The following is a 26,523-nucleotide window of genomic DNA, read 5'->3' as shown; positions in this document are numbered from 1 at the left end:
CCATGGGACGCGGAGGTAGCACGTGGATGTAGCTCTCGTGCCTGGGCTGTCACCAAGGCCCCTACCATGGGCGGAATGTGGGCATCTCCCTGCATCCGCAGGCCATCACCGTGGGACAGGATATGGATGGCCCCCTCTTTCCCCAGACTGTCACCATGGGACAGGGCACAGAGCTCTCCCTGGGCTCCTGTGCAGTTACTGTCGGACAGGGCATGGACAACCTGGCCATCCCCTCCTCTGTCACCACAGGACAGAAGATAAATGTCCCACTCATTCCTGAGGCTGTCCCTGTGGGACAGGGCATGGTCATTCCCCTAGGTCCCCAGGCTGTCCCTTCATCCACCCCATGTCCCAGGGCTGTGACCGTGTAGTGGGCAAATGGTGCGTCCCTGGACCAAGGACACAGCATGTCCCCAGGCTTGGACAGAGCCATGGGCATAAAACAACTGGGCAGTGCCACCTGTCACCCCCACCCGAGGAAGGGGGATAGCGGCAGGAATGGAGCCAGAGTCCTTTAAAAACTTGTCCTTTATTAGTCTGTCGGAAGCAAGTCCCTCTGTATGGGGTGTCCCATCAGTTATAGCAAAGTGAGTAAAATGAAGGGAGCGAGCCGCTCCCACCCGCGGCCGCCCCGGACTGGGGAGAGCACGGGGGCTGGGGTGGAGGGGGCCCAGGGCGACCGGGACACGCCGCCCCTCTTCCCCCGCCCAGCTCCCCCCCGCCGGGACACCCTTCCTTCCCTCCGATGTGGGATGCCCCTCATCCTGCCCCGAGCCCCCGCGGGGTCAGTTCTGGGGCTGAGGGCGGGGGGGGATGACACCCCAAGACCCCCCCCTAAATCCCGCAGGGAGCAATAGCACCAAGGGGGACGGCTGCTCCCCGCAGTTTATTCCGCGCTCCCTGCCGGGCCGGAGGGGCTGGGGGTGACGACCGCTGCCGGAGCTGGGGGGTCCTTCCCGGGAACGTGGGACCGGGGATGGCCCCAGCACGGGGGTGGGGTCCGGGGCTTTGGGAACCGGGGTTTGTCTCAGCTTTGCTTGGGATGCACATTCCGGACCATGCAGTAGCACCAAAGTTCATGAGGTCATCAGTGACGAAGGGCGGTTACTTCCGCTTCCTCCCGCAGTACTTCCCTTGCGCGCAGCCCACGCCGCCTGCGGGGCGGGGGGAACGCACGGGCTGAGCCCCGGCTGCACTGCCGGAGCCCTGCCGAGAGCCTGGGGCAAGGGCAGGGGATGCCGGCCACGGCCCTAGGGGCGGGGGTCACCCTACCACAGCGCTCACCTCTGAAGCCCAGAGCACCGAGGGCTCCTCCGAAGGTCTTGGGGGGCTTCCCTGTAGGGGCAGGCAGAGCGGGATGAGTGGGACCCCCACCCTACTTGGCTGCTGGGTGTGGGAAAGATATGCACTCCCCACCCCAAAACCACCCCGCCTGGGGGGCTGGGCACTCACTGCCGAATCCCAGCTGACTGGCAACCCCACCTGGAAACAGGCCCTCAGCACCCATCCTGCTCTGCCCTGCACCCGCTGGCTCAGCCCAGCTGCCCTTGTTACCCCCCCCAGACCTTGACCGTGTCCCCGTGCTCTGTGGGCTTTGCATGTCCCCACGAGCCAGCAAGGCACCGAGGTGTGCCCTGGATGGGTGTCAAGGAGCTGAGCTGGGGATGGTACCTGGAAATATTGGTGATATGCCAAAGCCAGGAACTCCAGCCCCTAGGGAAAAAACAGCCGGTGACAAGAGTGCCACCCCAACCATGCCTGGCTGCAGGTTCACTGGTTCACTGCAGGGACAAAGCTGCTGCAAGAGCCCCTGTCCCCACTGGGGCACTCGCCTGGCTTCAGTGTGCTCTCCCAGGCAGTGGCATACCCAGCAGGGAACAACAGCAGGTGGAGACAGCAAGAGGGGACAGCAAGAGGGGACAAGCATGGCCTGGTAGAGAACACACTCCCAACCCAGCCCCAAAGTGCAGCACTCACCTGGCTGCAGCCCCCCAACACCAAAACCTGCAGGATGGGAGAGCCCTGGTGAGGGTGGGGAGTGTGGGGACAGAGATGGGATCACCCTTCCAGCCCCTTGGCTGGAGCAGCCCCTGTTTTCCTTACCTGGCTTGGGAGGTTTTCCAGCAGCTCCTGGATACAAGATCCCTATGTCAGAGAGGGGCATCAATGCAGCCCCCACCAGGGCTCATGGCACCTGGGGTTGCAGCTGGACCCTGCTGTGAAACCAGAGGGTCCCCAGGCAGGGACCTGTATCTCCACATCTTGAGGACATGGTAAAGTACTGTCCTCTGTCCCCATGGCACAGGCAATGCTGGTGCTATGACTCTCAGTACCTGCTTGCCAATGACGTTCCTTTCTGATCACACCCCAGGAAGCAGGGCAGTTGGTAGACACAAGATGTGCCACAGGTGACAGTGTGGGGTGGGACCACACCAATGGGTCCAGAGGGCACAAAAGGGACCCTGCTTTCCCTGCACCCCATGCAGGTGGCCTTCCTTTCTGGCGCTCTGCAGCACATGCTGCTCCTTGGCTCCTTGTGCCCCAGCCCTGAGCAGCCCCAATACCAGGGGCCAGCATAACTCACCAGCACCGAGCCCACCAGCTCCAAGGCCACCAACTCCGAGACCACCGACTCCAAGGCCACCTGTGATGGGGACCCCAGGTGAATGCCAGAAGGGAGGGGCAATAGGGCAGCATCTGATCCTCTCTTCACCCAGCCCCATGTGTCCCTGCCCTTTCTCAGGTAGCCCCAATTCCGCTGTGCCCTGGGGGAGTGTCCCTCTGCCAGCATCCCTCTGGGGACCATCCCTTTGCCTACACATCCCCGCTGCCTGGGCTCAGCTCCTGCCAGCACCTACCTGGGATGCCGCCAACCCCTGGGACTCCAGCCCCGGGAACACCTGATAGAGAGAGACTGTTAACCCCTGTCCCCCCCAGCCTGGTACCCACAGCTCAGGGCACTCCCAGTCAATGCTTGACCCACTGTGGGTGGCCCTGACACCCATCCTAGGTGCCCCTGGCACCCATGTCACAGCACCCAGAGCACAAAGACCCAGAGGGGGCTCATTACCTGCATGACACATTGCAGCAAGCAATGCAGAGCAGGAGAAAAATGTCCCCCACAAGTCCAGGGGAGGGGGCACAGGTGGGACTTTGCACCTACGCATGACAGCACACCACCTCCCACACCTTGGCCACCCTCCACCAGGGCACCAGGGAGCACACAGGGACATGAAGCAAGGCCAGCATTCCAATGGCCAGATGAGGAGGGTGCCCAGGGAGGTCCGAGGTGGACCACAGGCAGGGCAGCAGAGATACATACCGAATTTGGGAGGTTTAGCACCAGGCTGCACACCTACTTGGGGGATGCCTGCAAAGTGAATGAGGGCACCACTGTCAGGACAGTCACTGCTGCATCCCTCCCGTGTGCCAAAGTCACCCCTCCCACCTGCATCCCCTCCTGCCACCCCTTCACGTGGCTGCATGGTTTTTAGCATCCCCAGTCACCACTGTCCCCAGGTGAGTCCCCAGCCACAGTGTGACAAAATACATACCTGCTCCAGGTATCCCCACACCTGGCACCACCCCAGGCACAACACCAACACCAGGTGTCACTCCTGGCACTCCTGGAACTCCGGCAACGCCGGGCACCACACCGGGCACCGCACCAGGCACCCCTGCAACCCTAGCACCTGAGGAGAGAGAGTGAGGCAGTGTGGGGTGATCCCACATCATCACCAAACTCCAGTGGGATGATGTGTTCAGCGAGGGGTGCCCACTCCCCACTGCCCCCCAGTCTGTGTCATGCCAGGGCTCCCAGGGGGACCGCAGATGCCCACTGCCCGGGAAGGGCCAAGCTGCCACTGATGGGCTTTGCTATCCAACTCACCAAATTTGGCTGCCTTGGCTGCTGCTTTGGCTGCTGCGGCTGGACCTCCGACCCCTGAGCAGAGACAGCGAGAGGGGGGTCAGTGCCCACGGGGAGGCCCTCTGCAGAAATGCCCACCCCTCCTGCCTTGCTGGCCAGGAGGTCCTACTCACACTCATCCTGCCCCAGACCTACTCCTGTGCCACCACCACCCACTTTCCTCCTCCTCACCTGGAACACCTCCAACACCAGGAGCCAGGCCACCTAGACCAGGAGCCAGACCACCCACACCAGGAGCCAGACCACCCACACCAGGAGCCAGGCCACCCACACCAGGAACCAGGCCACCTGCTCCTGCAAAGAGAAAGGGAAGGATTGGGGCATCAGGTCAGGAAGAGAGGTGGTGGAAGAACTCAGCTGAAAAGGCATGGCAGGCTACAGTGGGCAGGTGGGCGGATGGATGGATGGATGGATGGATGGATGGATGGATGGATGGATGGATGGATGGACGGATGGACGGATGGACAGAGTGGACAGATGAATACTGAGGTGGCTGGCTGGCTGGTGGTGTGGATGGGTGGGTAGAAGGGCAGGTGGATGTGTGACCTGGACATGCTGGATCAATGGGCCAAGGCCAATTGTATGAGGTTCAACAAGGCCAAGGGCCAGGTCCTACATGTCACTCACAAAAAGCCCCAGACAACACTCCAGGCTTGGGGAAGAGTGGTTGGAATGCTGCCTGGCAGAAAAGGACCCAGGGGCTGACAGCTGGCTAAACATGAGCCCGCATGTGCCCAGGTGGCCAAGAAGGCCACCAGCATCCTGGCTTGTATCACCACTAGTGTGGCCAGCAGGACCAGGGCAGGGATCGTCCCCACTGGTGGGGCCGCACCTCAAATCCTGGGGTCAGTTTTCCCCGCCCCTCCTCTCCCCGCCCAGGAAGGACAGTGAGAGGCTCCAGCGTGTTCAGAGGAGGTCAACAAAGCTGGGGATGGGTCTGCAGCACAGGTCTGACAAGGAGCGGCTGAAGGAAGTGGGGCTCTTCAGCCTGGAGAAGAGGAGGCTGAAGGGAGACCTTCTCATTCTCTGTGGGTGGGTGTTGGTCTCTTCTCCCAAGTAATCAGCATTACATGGAGAGGAAACGGCCTCAAGTTGTGCCAGGGGAGGTTTAGATTGGATATTAGGAACAATTTCTTTACTGAAAGAGTGGTCAAACATTGGAACAGGCTGCCCAGCAAAGTGGAGGAGTTACCACCCCTGGAGGTGCTAAAAAAATGTGTAGATGTGACACTTCAAGACATGGTTGGCATGGTGGTATTGGGTTGGTGGCTGGACTTGATGATCCTAGAGGTCTTTTCCAACCTTAACGATTCTATTATTCTATGGTTCTATAACAAGGTGTACGGGTGGTGAATCTAGGACACCCCATGCAGCCCAGGTGGCTGGAGAGCACAGCCTGACATAGCCAGGACCCCATTCCACACACAGCCCTGAAGAGGGCTCATCCCTTGCCTTGACCTGCAGGGACCATGTGCAGGGTTGGGCCTCAGCCCCGACAAAGGAAAGTCTAGAGTGGGAGGGTGGAATAAGACAGTACATGTGGGATAACCTCAGAGAGGTTCTGGCTTACCGTACTTGGCTGCTTTGGCAGCTGCTTTAGCAGCAGCGGCGGCCGCTGGACCTCCTGAGGAGAGGGGGAGTGTGAGCGGTAGTGATGGGCCATGGTGGCCACACTGGCACACCTCAGCTGGCCCTGCTGGGGATGTCCTCAGCATCCATTAGATGCCATCTCACCTGGTATGGCTCCAACCCCAGGCACCAGACCAGGCACACCAACTCCAGGCACACCAACTCCAGGCACACCAACTCCAGGCACGCCAACGCCGGGCACGCCGATGCCGGGCACACCAACGCCGGGCACGCCGACACCAGGCACGCGCCCTGCTCCTGCAGAGAAGTCCAGGGATGTGGCAGAGTGGGCAGGCTCTGCAGGTAGGGGTCCTGCTATGCTCCCCACCATCTGCAGTCCCAGGGGTGCTCCTCACCCATCAGCATCCCTCCTCCCTCCCTGGGAAAGGGTGACAGTGGCTCACCAAAAGCTGCAGCTTTCGCTGCTGCCTTTGCCGCAGCTGCCGCATCTCCTGGGACACCTACTGAGGACACAGAACGGGGAGAGTCAGAAGACCAGCAAGGCCAGCACCAGCACATTGGCTCCTGCTAGCACAGCCACTCACCACCAATGCCGGGAACCAAGCCAGGAACGCCAGCGACACCAGGGACACCAGGGACTCCAGGAACACCAGGGACTCCAGGGACACCAGGGACTCCAGGGACTCCAGGGACACCAGGGACTCCAGGGACACCAGGGACTCCAGGGACACCAGGAACGCCACCAATGCCGGGAACACCAACGCCAGCTACGGGAGGCAATGACAGGGAAAAAGACAGATATAACTGCAAGAACAGTTTAAAGGCGGAACCTCAACACAGGTTGCCCTCATACTCCTGTGTCATGGCTGCGAAAATCCCAGAGAGGAAGAAGGTCCTGCTTTGGAGACAAAGCCAGGTGTGAAAGAACATGGGCTGTGGGCATCCCATCCCCAGGTGCTTCCCCATAAGAACCCATTGGCAGAGATTCCTGTGGGGACCTGCCTGCCTGGGGACACCCCAAGTGCCAGGGGTGCAGAAGGTGAGCAGGGGTCCCGGGGGAGCTGCTGGGAGCTCCTTGCACCGTGCAGCACCTACCGAACTTGGCTGCTTTTGCTGCTGCTGCTGCTGATGGCACCCCAACTCCTGCGAACAAGGGAGAGAGGGACCCTCAGCCACCAGCCTCGTGCCCCTCACAGAGCCGGGCAGTGGGGACAGGGCTCCTGGCAACAGTCACCTGCTACCCCGGGGACACCTCCAACACCGGGCACCAAACCAGGGACACCACCAACACCGGGCACGAGGCCGGGGACGCCGCCAACCCCTGCACCTGGAAGGAAGCAGAGCAGTCAGACCCGCTGAAACACCCTGTGCTGCTACTGGGGAAACAGTCTCCCCCAGTGTCACAGGAGGCTCCAGGCACCTGGCTTTGAGGTGGGCTCTCTGCACTTCAGAAACCACCTGCTCAGGGGACCCCGGATGCTCCCAGGATGGGGATTCCCAGCTCCCTACACCCAGCCCAGTCACTGTCAGGCCCTGGCCCAGGCTGTCCAGGGCGGTGGTGGAGGCATCATCCCTTGAGCGATTTAAAAGCCTTAGAGATGTGGTGCTGAGGGACATGGGTTAGTGGTGGCTCTGGCAGTGCTGGGTTAATGGTTGGACTTGGTGAACTTAAAGGTTTTTTCCATGCAAAACTATTTCCTATTTCTGTGATTCTAACCCAGGGGTCTGGAGCCCACCAGGCCACCCAGGAGCTTGGGGACCCTTGAGTCCCCCAGGGCAGTGCTTGTAAACCCCAGCTGCTCCCGGAGCTGATGCAGGCTCTGGATGCTCCAAGCAGCAGTTGTTTGTTCCTTGCTCTTCGCCCACAAAACAGCCAACAAGGGCAGCAGTGAACATGGGATCGTTATCACCAAGCGCATCCACCACTAAGGAGTGGCAGCTCGTTACAGGAACTGTCTCTCTAGACACCCCATGAGAGCTCAGCACAGCAAAACCACATCTCATGGAGAAACCAGGCATCAACTCCTCACGGCCCATTTTCTCCCTAAATGCCCTGCTTCCCTGGGCATGTGGTGGGATTTGTCTCTACAGGATGTGGGCAGCTCCCAAGGACCTGCCTGGGCTCTAAGAACACATTGGCAGGGACTCCTGTGGGGACCTGCCTGCCTGGGGACACCCCAAGTGCCAGGGGTGCAGAAGGTGAGCAGGGGTCCCCGGGGAGCTGCTGGGAGCTCCTTGCACCGTGCAACACCTACCGAACTTGGCTGCTTTTGCTGCTGCTGCTGCTGATGGCACCCCAACTCCTGCGAACAAGGGAGAGAGGGACCCTCAGCCACCAGCCTCGTGCCCCTCACAGAGCCAGGCAGTGGGGACAGGGCTCCTGGCAACAGTCACCTGCTACCCCGGGGACACCTCCAACACCGGGCACCAAACCAGGGACACCACCAACACCGGGCACGAGGCCGGGGACGCCGCCAACCCCTGCACCTGGAAGGAAGCAGAGCAGTCAGACCCGCTGAAACACCCTGTGCTGCTACTGGGGAAACAGTCTCCCCCAGTGTCACAGGAGGCTCCAGGCACCTGGCTTTGAGGTGGGCTCTCTGCACTTCAGAAACCACCTGCTCAGGGGACCCCGGATGCTCCCAGGATGGGGATTCCCAGCTCCCTACACCCAGCCCAGTCACTGTCAGGCCCTGGCCCAGGCTGTCCAGGGCGGTGGTGGAGGCATCATCCCTTGAGCGATTTAAAAGCCTTAGAGATGTGGTGCTGAGGGACATGGGTTAGTGGTGGCTCTGGCAGTGCTGGGTTAATGGTTGGACTTGGTGAACTTAAAGGTTTTTTCCATGCAAAACTATTTCCTATTTCTGTGATTCTAACCCAGGGGTCTGGAGCCCACCAGGCCACCCAGGAGCTTGGGGACCCTCGAGTCCCCCAGGGCAGTGCTTGTAAACCCCAGCTGCTCCCGGAGCTGATGCAGGCTCTGGATGCTCCAAGCAGCAGTTGTTTGTTCCTTGCTCTTCGCCCACAAAACAGCCAACAAGGGCAGCAGTGAACATGGGATCGTTATCACCAAGCGCATCCACCACTAAGGAGTGGCAGCTCGTTACAGGAACTGTCTCTCTAGACACCCCATGGGAGCTCAGCACAGCAAAACCACATCTCATGGAGAAACCAGGCATCAACTCCTCACGGCCCATTTTCTCCCTAAATGCCCCTCTTCCATGGGCATGTGGTGGGATTTGTCTCTACAGGATGTATAAGAGATGGAAGAATTGGCCACGGTTCAGCCCCCAAAGGAGAGCTGCTGTTGAGCAGGGCAGCTCCCAAGGACCTGCCTGGGCTCTAAGAACCCATTGGCAGGGACTCCTGTGGGGACCTGCCTGCCTGGGGACACCCCAAGTGCCAGGGGTGCAGAAGGTGAGCAGGGGTCCCCGGGGAGCTGCTGGGAGCTCCTTGCACCGTGCAACACCTACCGAACTTGGCTGCTTTTGCTGCTGCTGCTGCTGATGGCACCCCAACTCCTGCGAACAAGGGAGAGAGGGACCCTCAGCCACCAGCCTCGTGCCCCTCACAGAGCCGGGCAGTGGGGACAGGGCTCCTGGCAACAGTCACCTGCTACCCCGGGGACACCTCCAACACCGGGCACCAAACCAGGGACACCACCAACACCGGGCACGAGGCCGGGGACGCCGCCAACCCCTGCACCTGGAAGGAAGCAGAGCAGTCAGACCCGCTGAAACACCCTGTGCTGCTACTGGGGAAACAGTCTCCCCCAGTGTCACAGGAGGCTCCAGGCACCTGGCTTTGAGGTGGGCTCTCTGCACTTCAGAAACCACCTGCTCAGGGGACCCCGGATGCTCCCAGGATGGGGATTCCCAGCTCCCTACACCCAGCCCAGTCACTGTCAGGCCCTGGCCCAGGCTGTCCAGGGCGGTGGTGGAGGCATCATCCCTTGAGCGATTTAAAAGCCTTAGAGATGTGGTGCTGAGGGACATGGGTTAGTGGTGGCTCTGGCAGTGCTGGGTTAATGGTTGGACTTGGTGATCTTAAAGGTTTTTTCCATGCAAAACTATTTCCTATTTCTGTGATTCTAACCCAGGGGTCTGGAGCCCACCAGGCCACCCAGGAGCTTGGGGACCCTCGAGTCCCCCAGGGCAGTGCTTGTAAACCCCAGCTGCTCCCGGAGCTGATGCAGGCTCTGGATGCTCCAAGCAGCAGTTGTTTGTTCCTTGCTCTTCGCCCACAAAACAGCCAACAAGGGCAGCAGTGAACATGGGATCGTTATCACCAAGCGCATCCACCACTAAGGAGTGGCAGCTCGTTACAGGAACTGTCTCTCTAGACACCCCATGGGAGCTCAGCACAGCAAAACCACATCTCATGGAGAAACCAGGCATCAGCTCCTCACGGCCCATTTTCTCCCTAAATGCCCTGCTTCCCTGGGCATGTGGTGGGATTTGTCTCTACAGGATGTGGAAGAGATGGAAGAAATGGCCACGGTTCAGCCCCCAAAGGAGAGCTGCTGTTGAGGACAGCAGGACCAAGGACCTGCCTGGGCTCTAAGAACCCATTGGCAGGGATTTCTGTGGGGACCTGCCTGCCTGGGGACACCCCAAGTGCCAGGGGTGCAGAAGGTGAGCAGGGGTCCCCGGGGAGCTGCTGGGAGCTCCTTGCACCGTGCAGCACCTACCGAACTTGGCTGCTTTTGCTGCTGCTGCTGCTGATGGCACCCCAACTCCTGCGAACAAGGGAGAGAGGGACCCTCAGCCACCAGCCTCGTGCCCCTCACAGAGCCGGGCAGTGGGGACAGGGCTCCTGGCAACAGTCACCTGCTACCCCGGGGACACCTCCAACACCGGGCACCAAACCAGGGACACCACCAACACCGGGCACGAGGCCGGGGACGCCGCCAACCCCTGCACCTGGAAGGAAGCAGAGCAGTCAGACCCGCTGAAACACCCTGTGCTGCTACTGGGGAAAGTGTCCCCCAGTGTCACGGGAGGCTCCAGTACCAGCTGCTTAGGTGATCTCTGATGCACCCAGGATCAGGATTCTCAGCTCAGCTCCAGAGGTCTGGGGCTGGTAGAGGACCCCAGGAGACAGGCCGGGGTGGTAAGGCAGGGGGTGAAGCCTCAGCACCAATGCCCAGTTCTTACGTGTCCTAAGTGTCAGCCTGGCCCTCAAGCAGCTGCTGGATCTGTCTGAGAGAACTCACCTAAAGCTCCTGCCTTCGCTGCTGCCTTTGCTGCTGCAGCTGCCGCTGCTGGCCCCGCTACAGCTGAAGGAATGGAATAGAGTCAGGAGTGCCAGACAGGGGGCTATGACCTTCTCTGCACCACAGGACCAAGCCCTACCATCACCTCACCTCCAGCTCCTGGGACAATGCCAGCACCTGGGACTACTCCACCAACCCCTGGGACACCACCAGCTCCTGGGAGGACACCGGCTCCTGCCACATGCGAGAAGGGGACCAACATCTTGGTGATGCAGGGATACACCAAGCATCCCCCCCAGCCCAGAAGGGAGGGAGGGAGCAGCTAGCCCAGTGGGGCAATGTGGGATGGATGTGCCTGGGGAGGGCAACTCACCATATTTTGCTGCTGCTTTTGCTGCTGCTTTTGCTGCTGCTGCCTGTGCTCCAACTCCTGGGGAAGGACATGGGCAGCCCCTGAGGTCCCCAGACTATTACCACTTCAGCTGCTTCATCCCACAGGGGCCCTCGGGACTGGCCCCTCCTGTCAGCACCTGCCCTCCTCTCATCTGGGTGGTGATGCACCTCTCCAGGCTGTCCCAGTGGTGATACTGCTGCCCCAGGGCCACCCGGCAGTGGCTAACACCCAACCCAAGGACCAGCAAAGTGACGGCAGTACCATCTCCCCACCGTGCCTGTGGCAGTACCCCATCCTGGGTGTGCCTGCAAAGGGAGTGTACCTGTCCCAGTGGGGTACCCTGCCTTTCCTCCTGCTCCGATGCCAGCTCCTATCCCACCGGGCCCAAAGCCTGCAAGCACAATCACAAGCAAAGCCAGGTCAGGCACTGGCTGAAGGAAGCGGGGCGAGGCAGTCGGAGCAGCTTCTTCAGTCCAAAGGACCTTTCCTCCTCAGTCAGTGTGGGAGTGTCAGCAGATGTGGGGGGGGATGCCAGAGCCGGCTCTTCCCCAGTGGAGATGCAAACTTGTTCAAACATCCCCACCCAGAGCTGGCAGTCACTCGGGATGTGTCCTAGCACAGAACCAGACCACCACTGACCACCTGATACTCACAGGTGAAAGGCTCCCAGCCCCATCGCCTGGGATGCTAGGAGAGCAGGGTTGCTCCCATCCAGGACAATAGGCATCACAGCAAGGGTCCCCCAAGAGACCACCTTGCCCTGGGAGAGGGATGGCCCTCACACTGCCCAGGGGTTGGTGGCCACAAGGACATGGTGGCAACTGGCAGAGTCACAAGGAGCTACAACCGCAGTGAGGGCTATGAGCACTCACCGTAGGGCAGCTTACCAGTGCTGTAGGGCAATCCATAGCCACCTGGAGAGGAGAGAAGGTGGCGGGTTAGCACCTGGCTGCCAGTGGCTGTGCCCCCTCTGCCCCGTGGTGTAGCTCCTCTCTGCCAGCCAGCAGCACACATGGCACCAGCCCACAGGGTTTCTTCCATCAGGATAGTAAATCCTCCAGGATACAACCCCCCTGTGATGGAGCTGGGCCAGGAGATGCTCTTCTCCATCACCTTGGAAGCAGTGGCTCCAAAAAGAGCCACCCACTCTCTGCTTGCAAACAAGGGCTGTGGCATCTGAATCTGGTTTTGCAGGAGCCTCCCATGACACCACTTAGGCAGGGGGTCACACAGGAGCCCAGTGACTAGAGCTGTACCCAGCTGGACACACCATGGCCAGCTCTGAAGGAAAGGTTTTAATTGGAATCAGGGCTTGGAAGCCTCTGCTGATACATGACCTCGTGAGGAGGGGAGGGATTATGAGTGGGAACATTGTGGCTGCTGAGGAAATGCCTCCTTGTGAAAGAGCAGGATTCCACCGCTTCAGACAGTACAGGGATGCCTGTGACTCCACAGGGATTGGGTGCTTGGGAGCCAGCAGCACCAAGCTCCCATTGCTGCTAGCAGTGGCCTGAGGAGGGGAGATGGGGCTGCCACTTCCCCCATGGGGACACGTCCAGTGGCACTTTCCTTGGAGGGTGTTGCACACCAAGCCCTGCTGCCAGAAGGTGTTGTGAGCAGGGTGGGGATGTGTCTTCCTGCAGGCAGGCAAAGCATAGCCTTGAGTGTGGGACACTGTCCCCTCCTGCCAGCCAGCATGTTGGGACCAGATTTCCCTCCATCCTGCCAGGCTATCTCGTTGTATCCCACCCTAGCACAGCATTGCTGGAAGGCAGAGTCTTCCCAGGCTGCAGTGGCCATGAGCTGTGCTGGGTGTTCTCCACCTTGGGGGCACTGGTCACCCATCTTGGGGCACCTCATCAGCACCTTGCTCATCCCAAAGCTGCAGAAGTATCTGGCACTGGGTGACAGAGGTGGCAGTGACTCCAAGGGCTGAGTCCAAGCCCTTGGGTCTCAAAGGATTTTGCCAGGTCCAAGCCCAGCTCCCCATCATCCCCAGCCAGGTGTGAGATCAGCCCTGTCCCCGGGGCTGTGGGGACTCATCCTGTGCCAGTGGGAGGATGCCACAGCACTGCTGGGGGCTCAGGGCCCTGCATGCTGGCAGGCATTGAAATGGTTTGGCATAGATCGATGATACCCAAGTATGTCCAGGCACTGGGGAACAGTCCCCATCCCTAGGGCATCAAATGGGACCCCAATTTCAGCCACAGCTCCAGACTGATCCACCAGCAAGTAAAGTCACCCCGAGGCCACCTCCTGAGCAGTGACAACACAGAGCAGAAGTTGGCTGGAGTGTTTGGAACAAATAATCCAAAAAGAAGACTTTCCACTGAAATACCTTATTTTCCCCTCTGTCCGCTTGTCCCCTACAAACCTGAAACTGCTGCAGCTGGGATACAGCCCAAGGGACACCAGGATGACTGGGAGCCCCTGGGTCTGTCTGTAGCATCAAACTAAGAGCCTTAACAGTCAGCCCAGCATAACCCCACACTGCTGGCCCCAAGCCCTCAGAGGTGAGCATCCCCCTGCACCCTGGGAAGGCCTGAGGTGCCAGGCAGAACCCCATGGCTGAAACCACAGCTAGGACACCACCACTGTCCTGTTGGCCCCTGCAAGAGGCACGATGCACCAACTGGGGTCCCTGGCCAAGGAGATGGGTGCCCTTCCCTGATTCATTGAATGAAGACTCCCCAAAAAGCAGGTGACCAGCAGCAGTGTCCCATTCAGACTGTGGGACCCTGATGGGGCTGCAGCAGGTTTTGGTGAGTGCAAAATGCCCCCAGACCCACTTGCTCTCCATCAGCCCAGGGATGCAGGTCCCCATGAAAATCTGGCTGCCCCCCTCCTCGGGGATCCTTTGGGGACCAATAAGCTGGCAGCCTGACCCTTGAAGGGCACAGCACCCAGAACTGACTGCCTGGAACTGCTGGTCCTGCTGCTGTCCCTTCAAGGGCACAGCCAGCTGGGGATGGGCAGAGCTGGCACCTGGCACAGGGCTGGCAGACTGAGGTCCCTGGAGCAGCCCAGCCTGGAAAAGGTGTGCTGAGAACCCTCAGGCTGGGGCTAAACCTCATCTTGGTGGGCCTCAGGAAGGGAGACCTGCCCAGAGCTCCATCCCCACCACCTGCCTGCTGGTGGTGCCTCTGGCTAGAGCTCCTTGAGCTGGGACATATGGCCCAGATGAATGCCCAGCACAACCCCAGGAGCCACAGAAAGCAGATGGTCCCTGCAAGGGCTGTGCCTCATGCAAGGAGGAGCCAGCAGGGACAACCTGGGGTGGCCTGGCCCAAAGTATGTCCCCAGAACATGCTCTTTCCTACCTTACAACAGCTGGAGAAAACAATAGCATCATCCTCATGGACTGTGGGCAAGAGCACCAGCAGCAGGCAGCTGCCCATGGGGCTGTGATAAGCAGGGCTGCTGCTGGACACATCTGGCCAGTGCCCCTTGCTCTGTCCTGCTGTCCCAGGGCCAATACCAACCCTGACAGGTCCAGGGGCACAATGGCTCAGCCCTGGGGAACAGCAGGTCCTTCTCCTGGCACTACTAGGGGTCCTTCAACTCCAGGCTGTTGGCTGTGACAGCTTACCTGGGAGCTTAGGAGCTTTGATGGGATACCCCAGAGGGACACCGGGCTGCTGACCTCCAAAACCTCCCAGTCCTGCAAAGCCAACAGCAGACTCTCACCTGGAGCCTGCACCCAGGCTGCCACAAGTCCTTGCGAGAGGGGAGTGCCCAAGAGAATCTCAGGAGAGGAGAGTGAGTGGCTTGGGAAGCCCTGAGGCATCTTCTGGGGTGGGGAGGCCATGGCTGTGATGAACAGGTTTGAGAAGGAAACAGGCAAAAGGGATAGGACACTCACCAGGGACTCCTGCGAAGGCTCCTGCTCCTAGGCAGAAACACAAAGGCACCACATGAGCCTTGGCGCTGGTCCTCAGGGTACACACCAGTTTGCACGGGCTTTGTGGGATCAGCTGGGAGTCAGTTTCACCCACCCAAGTGCCCTGTGGGGCAGCAAGCCTGAAAGATGGGCTGAAGCCAGCCCTGGCAGGGTGGGGATGGGGGCAGAGCTGGAGTCGCCTCTGCCCCAGTGACCCCAGAGGCCTGAAGAGACCTACCTGGACCTTTTGGCTTGACTCCAGCACCAGTGGGCACTCCAGGCAGCACCCCTACGCCAGGGAAGCGAATACCTGAGGCAGAGACCAGAGGTGCCAGGTGAGCACCTTGTTGACAAGGCCTTGTTGAGGCCTTGTTGACACCCAAAACCCTTGTACCCAGCTCCTAAATCCCTGTCACTTGACTCTGGCTCAGCACTCACCCCTGTACCCTGGGACAGGGTTCTCTTATCTTCCAGGGCTTTGCTGCTCCCTGGCCAAAGCCCCCTCTGCTCAGGCAAAGCTGCTGGGGAAGGGTTTGCTCCAGCCCTAGGGATGCCTGTGCTCTGGGGGAGTGGGATGGGCACCGAGCTGCCCACACAGGAGCTTGGGGTGCCTGCAGGGGACATGGGTCTCACTCGTAACATCAGAGCACCAGCCAATGCCACGATGCAACCAAGCCCTTGCTGCCTGCCCTGGTGACATGTGGTGGCTTTGAGCAAGCTGGGGCTCTTTGGGAAGCAGGAGGGGGGGTCTGCCTGCAGAACTCTGACCCTGAAGGGGAAATAGGCAGCAGTTTATCCTTTATCCTTGCAGTCATTTGGGTTGGGTTTTTGGTGTTGAAGTTTTGTTTTGTTTCCCATTTACAAATGTCTTTCATTATAATTCAGGCATTCTCAGACATGGAAAGGACATTCTTTACCAGTAACACACTTCTCCTTCTGACTATGTTGAAACATCTTGTTTTCACAAGTTTTCCTCCCCCAAATTACTTTGCAGTGAGGAATTCCTCTCCCCCCACCATCTCCTCCCCCTCCTTTCCACATTGCATCTGGCTGGGCAAGCTGGCCCTGGTGTGCTCTGTGCCAGCTCCTCTCTCAGAGCCGCCTGCTCCCGCTGAGCTTGGCACAAGTACCTGATGATGCTGGGTCCCCTGTCTTTGGCATGGTGGAAATGTCACTATGGCCCCAGCAAAAGGGTTTGGAAACTGTTATAATGCCTAGTTGGCCACAAGACTATTGATCCAAACCAGGGTGCTGGCACCAGGTGAGGACCCCTTTGGAGGTGGGGGTGCTGCCAATGGGGTGGGGACCCCCAGCTCACCTGTGCCGGGGAGCACACCACCCGGGAAAGCTCCAGGAATCCCAGCGCCTGCCGGGCGAGAGAAAGGGAGGGATGAATGCCTGGCTGGAGCCAATCCCCACCTCAGCCCCCGGATCCAGGACTGTGCACCTACCTGGTACTTTGGGGGGTTTCCCTGCTGCACCAGGCCCAGGCTGCACCCCGCCTGGTGCCACCACACCTGCAGGCAGCAGAGACCCCTTGAGCTGTGGGCACCAGCCACTGGCAGGCATGTGGACAAGTCTGCCCCAGGCTTGGCTACACTGGGGACAAAGGATATAACCTACCTGTGGAGACCCTGAGGCCACCAGGGCCACTAACTCCACCCACGCCACCAATGCCAGCACTTGGGGCCAATGGGAAGAGGAGGGTACCAGTGAGAGATGCCACCGCTGGACTACAGGTTGCCAGAGCGGTGCAAAAGGAAGGGACAAGCTCAGGATGGCTCTTGGGGGGTGAAGAGAACATATGAGGGCTGGGTCCTCTGGACCTGGGCAGAGGGACCAGGCAGCTCAGTGCTCTTGGCTCCTGGGGGCTCAGGTTTGGCCAATACCCCTTCCCAGCACACCAAGAAGTGCCAGGGTCCCTCCAAATTGTTGGGGATCCCCGTGAGAGCACTTCCTGCCTGCAGCCCCCCAGCTTCACAGAGAAAGCTTTCCTAATCCAGGCTCCCAGGGGACACCAGGAGTCTCTGGGGGCTGCCCAAGCCCCACTGTTGCCTTGCCTGGCATGGCTACCTGACTCATTATGGCCTGGGACACCTCTGGCACTCACCAGCTTTGGCTGCAGCCTTGAGCGCGGCAGCAGAGGCAGCACCTGGGAAGACACCCCCAGGGAAGGCACCTCCTGGGAAGAGACCCCCAGCACCTGTGGGGAGGAGAAGAACCCGCATGAGCATCCCCAGGCATGTGGGCACAGGGGTGGTGCTGGTCTGTGCGGAGCTGCATGGTAGTGCTGGGGGCTGGCGTTAGGCTGGGCAAGGCAGCAGCTTGTAGGCATGGCCCTGTCCTGCATCGGCTTCTCCCAGCACCCGCCACCCCCAAGTACCTTCTCCCATCCACATCCCACCCGTCACCAGCTGTGCCACCACCACACAGGGCACCCTGCAGTGTCACTGGCTGCTGCACACGCTGGGGTCCCCTGCAGCTCCAGGCAGGCTGGACAGCCACATGCAGGCACTGTCCCACTGCTGAAGACCCTGCGGGGACCCCAGGTCCCTCCTTGCCCATCACTGCTCGGGGGCATCCAGCCATGGTTGGGGGACCACAGGGCTGCCCGTTGGTGGCTGCCAGTCCCTCGGGTCTGGGAAGGAATCCTAGCCCAGATGGGACCTGCCAGGCAGGCTACAGAGGGCATTTGACAGAGACAAGCCACATGCTGTCCCTAGGGTGGGTCGCTGGGAACACTGCCCCGGGGACAGCCCAGAGCAGGACTGGCTGGTGGTCTGTGCTCACCTGGCTGCAGGCCAAGTGGGCCAAGTCCCCCGAGAGCTCCAACCCCTAGAAAGAGAAGTAGAGTGAGGCAGAGGGGACATCCAGGGCCAGAGGAGCAGATGCGTCCCACTTGCACCATCCCTGTGGGGTGGGACCATGCCCAGGGGCTAGGCATAGGGATGGGTCACAAACATGCCCACCAACATCTGTGTTTCCCATCCTGTCCCTTTCTGCCTCACTTGCTCCCCACCCTGCCAGGCCACGAGGGGACAGAGACAAAATGTTTATGGCTGAGGAATGAGTGCCTGCAGCTCAGGCCAGCGCCGCCTTCCAACATCTGGGGCTAATCAGCCCTCGCTCCCTCCAGGCGCAAATTCCACGGCCCTTGGCTTGGGGAAGACACCGCTCGGCTGGGGCTTCACAGCCGCACCACCACGTTTGGTTTTAATTACACCAAAATAAAGGGCCTTGTTTTTCTTTCCACAAGCTGAAATCTGAGTAAACGGAGGTTGTCGGGTCCTGCCTCAGGCTTGTGCTCCTGCCACACAGCCAGGCCAGCTGGGGGGCCATGGGGGGCACTGTGCCTCTGTCCCAGGGCACAGCGGGTAGCCCCAGGGCAGGAAGGGAGGGGGAACCCGGTGTCCACCTAAAAGAGCATCTCTCCCTGGGCCTCAATGGGCACTGAGCATCTTCATTGGCACCAGATTTGTCTCCTGCTGACCCAGCACCTCCCAGCTGTGCCCCAGGTTCAGTGCCCTGGGCCTCTGCATCCTGCCAGCATCTCATCTCTCTTCCAGTGATGTTCCTTCATGCCCCCTCCTTTCTAGGCCAGACAAACCCCAGCGTGGGCTGCAGAAGCCCCAGCAGAAGCTGCTCAGCCAGGAATGCAGGTGATGTCAGCTCCCCACCAGTGCCAGCTGTGATACCCAGCTTTGCATCTTCCCAAGGAGCTTTGGTGCAGGTTTTTGCAAGCACAAGCACCTCAAGACGGTGATCAGTGGGGGCTGGGGACAGGGTGCGGAACTGGGGGATGAGGGAGGAAGGCTTCTCAGGCTCTGGGGGCTTGGCAGGGTTTAGTAGGGTAAGACAGGGCTTAAAGTGCCAGCTGCTGCATGCCTTGGCCGTGGGGGTGCATTGGGCAGGGCGATCCCTTTGGCTATGTGGGAAAAACAGGGGCTGGGAAACGTCCTGGCCACTGGCACTGCCAGCGATGGCGAGAGGGCCAAGGAAAAGCTCCTTACCTGGTTTGAGAGGTTTTCCTGCAGCCCCGAGTCCTAGGGGAGAGTGAGTGAAGAGAGGTCAGAGCTGTCCTTCCTCTGAGCATCCCCCAGGGGAGGGATGTGGGACAGCCTCATAGCAGACTCCATGCTCAACACGAGGCAGCTCTGTGAGGGTGATGCCCCCCCTCCCCATCCCACACAACCTGTGAAAAGGGGGTCCCAGCACTCACCTGCTCCTAAACCTCCAACTCCAGCACCTGTGAGCAATGGCACAGTATTAGCACCCAGCCCTGTGAGCACCACCCACCCATCCACCCGTGCCAGGCCCCCAGGGGTCCATAGGAAGGCAGAGAGACAGTCACAAGGGTGCAAGGGGTGGGGCGTTTTCACTGGGATGTCCCCAAACTTTTGGCTGAAACACTGGGGACAGGCTGTGACCTCGGAGCACCCCCTGGGGCCAGGGCTGAGCAGGGTGTAGGCCTGGCACTGCTTCCAAATCCTGTCTCGACACTGTGGGACTGGCACTGGGGCAGCCACCCAAGGCTGAGCAGCCAGACAGGTTGTCCCCATGTCCCCTGATCATGGCTGGCAGGTACCCAGCACTCTGCACTGGCTCAGAGGTACCTGGGAACCCCTCAGCACCTGCCCCATATCTGCAAACAGAGTGATGCCCTCCCAACACTGCCTGGAGCCCCTTACCTGGGAAAAAGCCTGCTCCTGGGACTCCCCCTCCTGGTATAGCACCAGGGACTCCTGCAAGAAAAGAGACCCTTGTTAAAAGCCCCCCAGGGATCCAAGTATGTCCTGCAGGTCAGGGCAAGGGGGCACACCCTGCAGAGGGGGTGGGATGCAGAGCCCGGGGACGAGGGCTCAAGGACAGGCCCTGCCTTTTCTTGCACACCTCATTTTCCCCAGTGTGATGGTGGTGACGGGGCTTGAAGGTGTCCCAGCTAGGAAGCTGGGAGATGTGAGCTTGGGCCTGCAAGGGAGGAAAGGAAGGGAGGGAGGCAGGGAGGGAGGAAGGAAAGGAGTAAGGAAGGGAGGAAGAACACATGGCTGGCATGGACTGGGGCTGGCTCTGCTTCCCAAAACCTGTCCTGTACCTCAGACAGTGCCATCTCTATCACCTCCAGCTTCCCGTGACTCTGGAGGTACAGGTCCAGGCATGGTCATGTATGGGTGGGTGAGGCTGTCCCATTTCACTCCATAGCCCATGGTGGTCCCAGCCAAGACTGTGGCTGTCATCTGCCCAAGCTGCCTGCTCTTTCTTGCCTTGCCTGTGGGAGGAGTCAGCTCAGGCTAGCAGGACTGCGGTGTTGGACTGGGAGGACAATGCTAAGACCCACCAAAACCACCTGCATCCCTCTGCCTATCTCTGGAAACCTGAGATAAGCCCCCAGGTCCCACCGCTTTCCAGGGTAACTGGAGCTTGTGCTCAGAGGTCATGCTCAGACTCCATGACGTTTTTTGCCTGGTTTGGACTCTGGCAAAGGTCTGACTCCTGCAAACCACCAGGCAGCCCTAGGACCCTAGGTGGTCCCCCCTTGCCCCATCAATGCCATGGTGAGATGGGGGGAGGCTTGCAGGTGGTTGGTGGCACAAGGAACCCACAGTGCAGAGGGATGCTCCATATTCAGCTGGAGTGTGGTTTTGGCACTAGGGGAGTTGCCGTGGGGTTTGCAGGATGGTTGGCAGGGCTTGTGGGGAGGCTGGCAAGAGGATCTGGGGATTGCTGGAGGAAAGTGTAGGGCTGTCATGGCCATCACCCCTGCAGCAAGCTGGACACAGCTCTCCTGCCTGCTCTGGGTGGAGGGGATGGAGTTCAGGGTGGATGGGCACTGGGGACCTGGCACCCCCAGGAGCTGGGTGCATGCAGTGGCACAGCCCTGGCAACACCAGGATAGACTGTGTGGTGCCCAGGGCTGGGCTGTGCAGGACAGCCAGTGCAGGCAGGTGGCAGAGCCGCCATGCCACTGTGGAGGGCACATCTTGCTGCACATCTCTTTTCCATCTCAGATATGGTGCAAACTTTGGGGGTGTCCCTCACTGGGCTGCTTCATCCCATCAGCTGCCCACTGCAACGTGGCAGGGACAGGGGTGTCCTCTGGGCTCTGCTCACATGTGTCCCCCACCACCTGGGCACTGGGCACCCAGCCCAGCTGCGCAGAGATACAGAGCACTGGGATGCACACAGGTGTCAGGACACGCACATGTGCAGGACAGGTGTCAGGCTGCACGTGCACAGGGGATGTCAGGACAGACTCACTGGCAGGACACTCCACTGGAGGATCCCTGCTAGGGCCCATCACAGTGCCCAGTGATGTGCAAGAACAGGGCTCAGCCCTGTGCCCCCCAAAACCACCTCCTAGGGCCCTGCAGGGGCCAAATCCGACCCTGAGCAGCTGATTCCCTTGGAGTGGAAGGGGACACGCGCTCAGTGATTGCTCCGGCACAGCCGGGTCCCCCGTCCTGCACAGCCCGGCCCAACGGGGCTGGCTCCCGGCCGGGAGTTTGCGGAGCGGCTCCTTTTCCCGGCACATTCTCCGCCCACCCCACCTCCCCCCTCCCCACCCTAGCCTTCCCCCAACTCCAGCTTGGAAAAACAAATCCCAACTTCTTGCCTGTTTCCAAACAAGCCCAGAGAGTCCACACATGGCCTGACCTCCCCCACCGCCGCTGGTGGCCAGTATAGGGAGGGGACTCCCATGGCCGGGGCCAGCGACTGGCCCCCACCAGGCAAGAGGGTCCCTGCTCAGCCCCCGTGGTAACCTCGAGTCTCAGCGCCCCGCAAGGACCTACTCCTCTGTCCCTCTGTGCCAGCAATGCCTGGCAGAGACTCCCAGGGAAACTGGGTAAGGCTCACAGCCTTCCTGGCGTGTGTGGGGACCCTAGAACAGTCCAGGTGATAGTTGCTGGCAGCCACGGCTGCCATACTGACCTCTTCATTGCCCTCATCCTCCTGGGCTCTGCAGACCCTGGCACTGCCCTCCCTGGGCATTCCCCAAGGCAAAGGTGGGATGCTCATCCCAGTGCCTCATGGCAGGTCTGCACCTTTGGGAGGATTACAGGGGATATGCCAATTCTTCAACGATCTCCATGCGTAGATCCCACAGGTGGGCAGCACAGCCGTGGCTCAGGTGTTGGCAGCAGCCCACCGTGGCTGTACCATGGGTCCTCAAGGCCACACAGGGCTAGAGCAACCACTCTCCAGCTGGTCGCTGTCCTTCCCCAGCCCCCTCCTTTCCCAACCTCAAAGGCAGCAGCCCATAGCCCACCTTGGGGTCTGCTCCCCAGTGTGGCAGGGCTCCCTTTCCACCCCCCCCCCCCCATTCCCTTGCCACATTGAGAAAGGAGGCCCACATCTGGGCCCCTCAGTTCAGGAAGGACAGGGAACTGCTTAAAAGAGTCCAGCGCAGAGCCACAAAGATGATTAAGGGAGTGGAACATCTCCCTGATGAGGAAAGGCTGAGGGAGCTGGGTCTCTTTAGTTTGGAGAAAAGGAGACTGAGGGGGGACCTCATCAATGTTTACAAATACGTAAAGGGTGAGTGTCAAGAAGATGGAGTTAAGCTTTTTTCAGTGATGACCAGTGATAGGACAAGGAGTAATGGATACAAATTGGAGCATAGGACGTTTAAGGTGAATATCAGAAAAAATTTTGTTACTGTGAGAGTGACAGAGCCCTGGGACAGGCTGCCCAGAGAGGCTGTGGAGTCTCCTTCACTGGAGACATTCAAACCCGCCTAGACACGTTCCTGTGTGATGTGCTCTAGGTGACCCTGCTCTGGCAGGGGGGTTGGACTAGATGATCTTTTGAGGTCCCTTCCAACCCCTAGGATTCTATGATTCTATGATTCTATGAAACTGAGTCACCAGCCTCCAAGGACTGAAGGAGCTTCTACCCCTGGTCTGAGCCTGCCAGGTTCCCAGGAAGGGGGCTTCTCCTCTCTCCCAGATGGTCTCCTGGGCCAGGATTGGCTGTAAACCTGCAGAGCACAGGGCTGGCCTGCAGCACCCACCTGGGTGATGTCTTCTCAAGTCAGGGGCAGGATGATTTGCCTGGCAGGATAATTTGCATCTGTATTTGTGGCCCCAGCTGCGGTAGGGCTTAACCCCTGATGCCACCAGGATCTGGTATGGAGCCTTATTTATAGAACCTGGACTTCTTTCATAACTCTGTACCATCACAAGTCACTATTTGCAATATCTGCAGAGTTTTATCACCTTCACTATTTCTGATTGACTACTATTTATATCATCTGCACCGTTTCTAGCTGCATCACTGCTTGCAGCATTTTTTTACAAGCCAAATATACACCTGTTTCTCTATTCAACAGCTGATTTTCCCCTAATTTGAATACTGAGACCAGGATCCACCATCAACAGCCTTGCCATGCAGCCACACCTCAGACCCACCAGCAGATGCCGGGAGGAGGCTCACATGTAACCACCACGCTTCCCTTCTGCCTCACACAGCTGTGTTCTACTTCTTCGGAGAACCAGCTGTGGAAACATGCAGTCTACAATCGACTTTGAAGCTGCATCCTGGCCCGAGCTCACTGGTTGCAGTTTGGGGTTGGGGAAGCAGAAGGGCTGCTGTCAGGAGCCTGGTTCCCCTCCAACCCTAGAAGGTTCCAGCTTCCATTGCAGAACACTGGTGGATGAGCTGCACCCTGTCAGTTGTTTGCAGAGGGAGCAGCCCCAGAGGACTTGTGCCTCAGGGAGGTGCCCAGCTGGGCAGCGGGGATGCCATGCCAGCCCTACAAGAGCACTACTGGCCCTGGGGCACCTTAGGGACTTGGGTGTCCTTGGAGGGTCTCCACGGTGCCCAGGCTGGGATGCCAGCACACCCAGTGCCAGCATCTCTGCACAACCTGAGCTGCCCCCCATGGCCCTGGAGCCTACAGGGATGGGACCCCCAGAGTCTCTCTTGTCCTCCCTGGGGCTGTTGCTCTGAGGGGATCCCCTGTGCTCCAGCACAAGGAGCACCAAGGGATGCATGGAAGTGCTGAGGGACAGATAGAAGCACCAAGGGACAGCTGCTTCTCTCCAAATGCTGGGACCTGCTGCACTTGGCACCTTTTAGGGAACCATCCAGCAGCTTCCCCATGAGGAATCTTGGATCTGGCTCTGCATGTCTCCACAGTGCCCAGTACAATCTGCTGCCCTGGAGGGTGCAGAGGAGCCGGGTCTCATCTTGATCCACTGCTGGGAGCTTCCTGAGTACCACTGGCTGCTGCGAGCTCGGGGCTCAGCCCCTCGGCAAGGTCACTGCTCTGAGGGGGACAGCCTGTGTGTGCAGGGGGTCCCTTTTCTCCCTCCACCCTGGGATCTCTCAGCGCTCCCTTTCCTGCCAGGCTGGTTTGGAGCTGCACCAGCAGCAGCTGCTGGAGGATGCTGCTCAGAGCCCCCTCCAGGTAGGTGCACCCCCCAACCCTGTGCCACTGGCCATGCCTCTGTCCCAGTTCAGTCCCTGAGGGCTAGCAGGGCCAGGAGCACAGCTGAGCTTGGCTGGTGCCACACAGCACATCAAGCTGCAAAGACACTGGTCACTCCTCCATGGGGAAGTGTTCTTCAGTGTCCCCATCATCACTGTGACCATCTAAAGGGCCAGAGCCCCCATCTGTGAGCTGCTTCCCAAACCAGCAAACAACCCTGGAGATAGAGCCAGGGACTGGAGCTGCATAAAGAGCCACAAACTGCGCAGGAACTGCAACGTCTTACCCAGGGGCCAAAGTCTTCCTGGGACTGTCCCAGCTGGCCACTGCATGAAAGCTGGGGAGCATGGTTCCGCAAGCCAGCACAGAGCACCACTCCAACAGAAGGAAGCACTGAGGTCTGAGCTGCATCACACCACAGATAGCACCTTGACCCCAAGCTGCAGCTACCCAGAATGAGGCACTGATGGCAGCTCAGCTTCGCAGGAAGCTGCCTGTCTTGGCATGGCTTCAGGGTCATGCTGCCGAAGCCCACCATGCCAAGGCAGAGCAGGCAGCTGCAAGGCACTGACAGATGATGCTCCATGCTGTGGAGAGCAGCCTTGAGGACTCTGCTCTGGGCAGTGAGTGGCCCAGCCTGCAGCTGCCTGCTGCCCTACACAGCCCTGACGGTGCCCTCCTCTGCCCATGGGATCCTGCATTCTCCCCTCCTCTGGTCCTCACTCCTCTGTGGCCAAGAAGCCCCATGTGATGGCTCTGAGACCAACCCAATCACTGATGCTGGCCCTGCCCATAGCACACTCTCCATGGCACGACACAGAATGTCACCACCTGGCTCTCTGGAGGTCGCTGTCCCATCCCTGACCCCACCATGCCCCTCACAAACCTTTGTGCAGTTTGGCCACTGCAGGGGGCAGAGCTGCTCCCCACTCAGTGGTCCAGTCACAAGACACAAGCAGTCCTGCACACACCTGCTCTGCTGGCTGCTCTGGCTCTGTCCCTGGCACCACAGGACATGGCTATGGTGGCTTGCACCTCCCTGCCCCAGTAAGGGTTTGCTGCACATATGTGTGCGTTTGCTGAGGGTGTCACACAGCCTGCCCAGCCAAAAACCCGCCAGCGAGCCATGACCCATGCCATGCACTGGCGGATGGAAGCAATGCTGGTGACACAAGTGCAGGTGCCACCCCAGGCACCCAGAGCCTATGATTCAGGTTGAGCTGTCCTGAAGGTATACCAAGGCAGCCTGCACACATTAACTGCAGGATGCACCCCCCCAACACACAGCCCCTCCAGCTCACCCCTCAAGTGGACTGGGAAGGGACGGGTGCCAGCTCCCCTGGTCCCTCACAACTGCAATCCCCGTGGGGGCTCAGCATCCACCCCCTGCTGCCCTGCCCTGCACCCTGCCTGCATGTAACCAAGCCTCTCTCCAGGACCCAGCACCTTGCAGCCTTCTCCTGACAAGTGCTTTGCCCAGAGGTGCCATTCCCAGAATGCCCCGTGTCATCCCACTCGGTGACATCCCACCCAGGCATGGCACATGCCACCCAACGGCAGTGGGGCAAAAAGCCCTCCAAGGAGGTGACATCCAGGGGGGTTGCCCTGCCATGCTCAGGGATGTCCCCAGAGCAGGGCAAGAGGGTGCCTGTCCCTAGTCGAGGACCCGCAGCCGGGGCAGGCGTGGGGCTGCCCGGGGGGCTGAGGAGGGGCAGCCGCCGAGTCCCGGTGCCCGTTGGAGGGTCCCTGCAGAGCCGGAGAAAAGGGCTGGCCGGGGCTGAGGGGAAAACCTTTTCTTTCCTTACCTCCTTGCTGTGAAGCCGGGAGGATGGAGAAGAGGAGGACGACTCCGGGGAGGAGGGGTGCAGCTGCCTGCCTTGCCATCTCTTGAAGCAATGCCCCTGCGCTGCCGCCGGCGCTGTGTTTTATCCCAGAGCTGCTTAATTGTTGCTTCCAAGGGTGCAGGGCGAAGGGGAGGGGGATTGGAAGGAGGGAGGGGAAAAGGGCGGGGAGAGGCACAGGACACTACGTCATGAGGACAGGGCCAACACACACGGGCCTTTTCAGCTGATTGGGTTAACTGGTTAGG

General features: G+C 59.8%; 1 protein-coding gene across 50 annotated transcripts; it reads right to left on the bottom strand.

Annotated features, from left to right (window-relative positions):
* Window positions 1–510: 510 nt before the first annotated feature.
* On the bottom strand, window positions 511–26,395 carry ELN (elastin). Of its 50 annotated transcripts, XM_051635828.1 has the most exons (39): window positions 26,240–26,395; window positions 19,696–19,749; window positions 19,227–19,253; window positions 19,018–19,050; window positions 17,798–17,842; window positions 17,118–17,210; window positions 16,459–16,524; window positions 16,326–16,373; window positions 15,246–15,317; window positions 14,990–15,016; window positions 14,717–14,788; window positions 12,000–12,041; window positions 11,450–11,518; window positions 11,107–11,163; window positions 10,884–10,967; window positions 10,734–10,796; window positions 10,348–10,440; window positions 10,209–10,256; window positions 9,131–9,223; window positions 8,992–9,039; window positions 7,913–8,005; window positions 7,774–7,821; window positions 6,753–6,845; window positions 6,614–6,661; window positions 6,103–6,285; window positions 5,962–6,021; window positions 5,663–5,854; window positions 5,499–5,552; window positions 4,100–4,222; window positions 3,890–3,943; window positions 3,555–3,692; window positions 3,323–3,370; window positions 2,859–2,900; window positions 2,585–2,644; window positions 2,104–2,145; window positions 1,978–2,004; window positions 1,672–1,713; window positions 1,285–1,335; window positions 511–1,154 (listed from the first exon to the last, which is right to left on the bottom strand). In XM_051635828.1, exons 1-39 carry the CDS (start codon window positions 26,316–26,318, stop codon window positions 1,105–1,107), a joined length of 2,661 nt encoding a protein of 886 aa, XP_051491788.1. In that variant the 5' UTR covers window positions 26,319–26,395; the 3' UTR covers window positions 511–1,104. The 50 variants fall into 50 exon arrangements, with proteins under 50 accessions (XP_051491788.1, XP_051491777.1, XP_051491767.1 ...); XM_051635817.1 differs by having other exon boundaries at window positions 1,978–2,145; XM_051635807.1 differs by having other exon boundaries at window positions 1,672–2,004.
* Between the last annotated feature and the right edge of the window lie 128 nt (window positions 26,396–26,523).

The sequence above is a fragment of the Apus apus genome, chromosome 18, assembly GCF_020740795.1.
Source record: "Apus apus isolate bApuApu2 chromosome 18, bApuApu2.pri.cur, whole genome shotgun sequence".
NCBI lineage: Eukaryota > Metazoa > Chordata > Aves > Apodiformes > Apodidae > Apus > Apus apus.
This window is presented reverse-complemented; position numbering and strand designations above follow the sequence as displayed.

Excerpts from the sequence above, each read along its gene's own strand:
- ELN (XM_051635796.1), bottom strand. The coding sequence starts at position 26,318 with ATGGCAAGGCAGGCAGCTGCACCCCTCCTCCCCGGAGTCGTCCTCCTC. Across the intron at positions 11,519-11,999 it reads CACTGGTAAGCTGCCCTACG|GCTTTGGGCCCGGTGGGATA; the intron begins GTGAGTGCTCAT and ends TTGTGCTTGCAG. Across the intron at positions 11,164-11,449 it reads AGGGTACCCCACTGGGACAG|GAGTTGGAGCACAGGCAGCA; the intron begins GTACACTCCCTT and ends GTCCTTCCCCAG.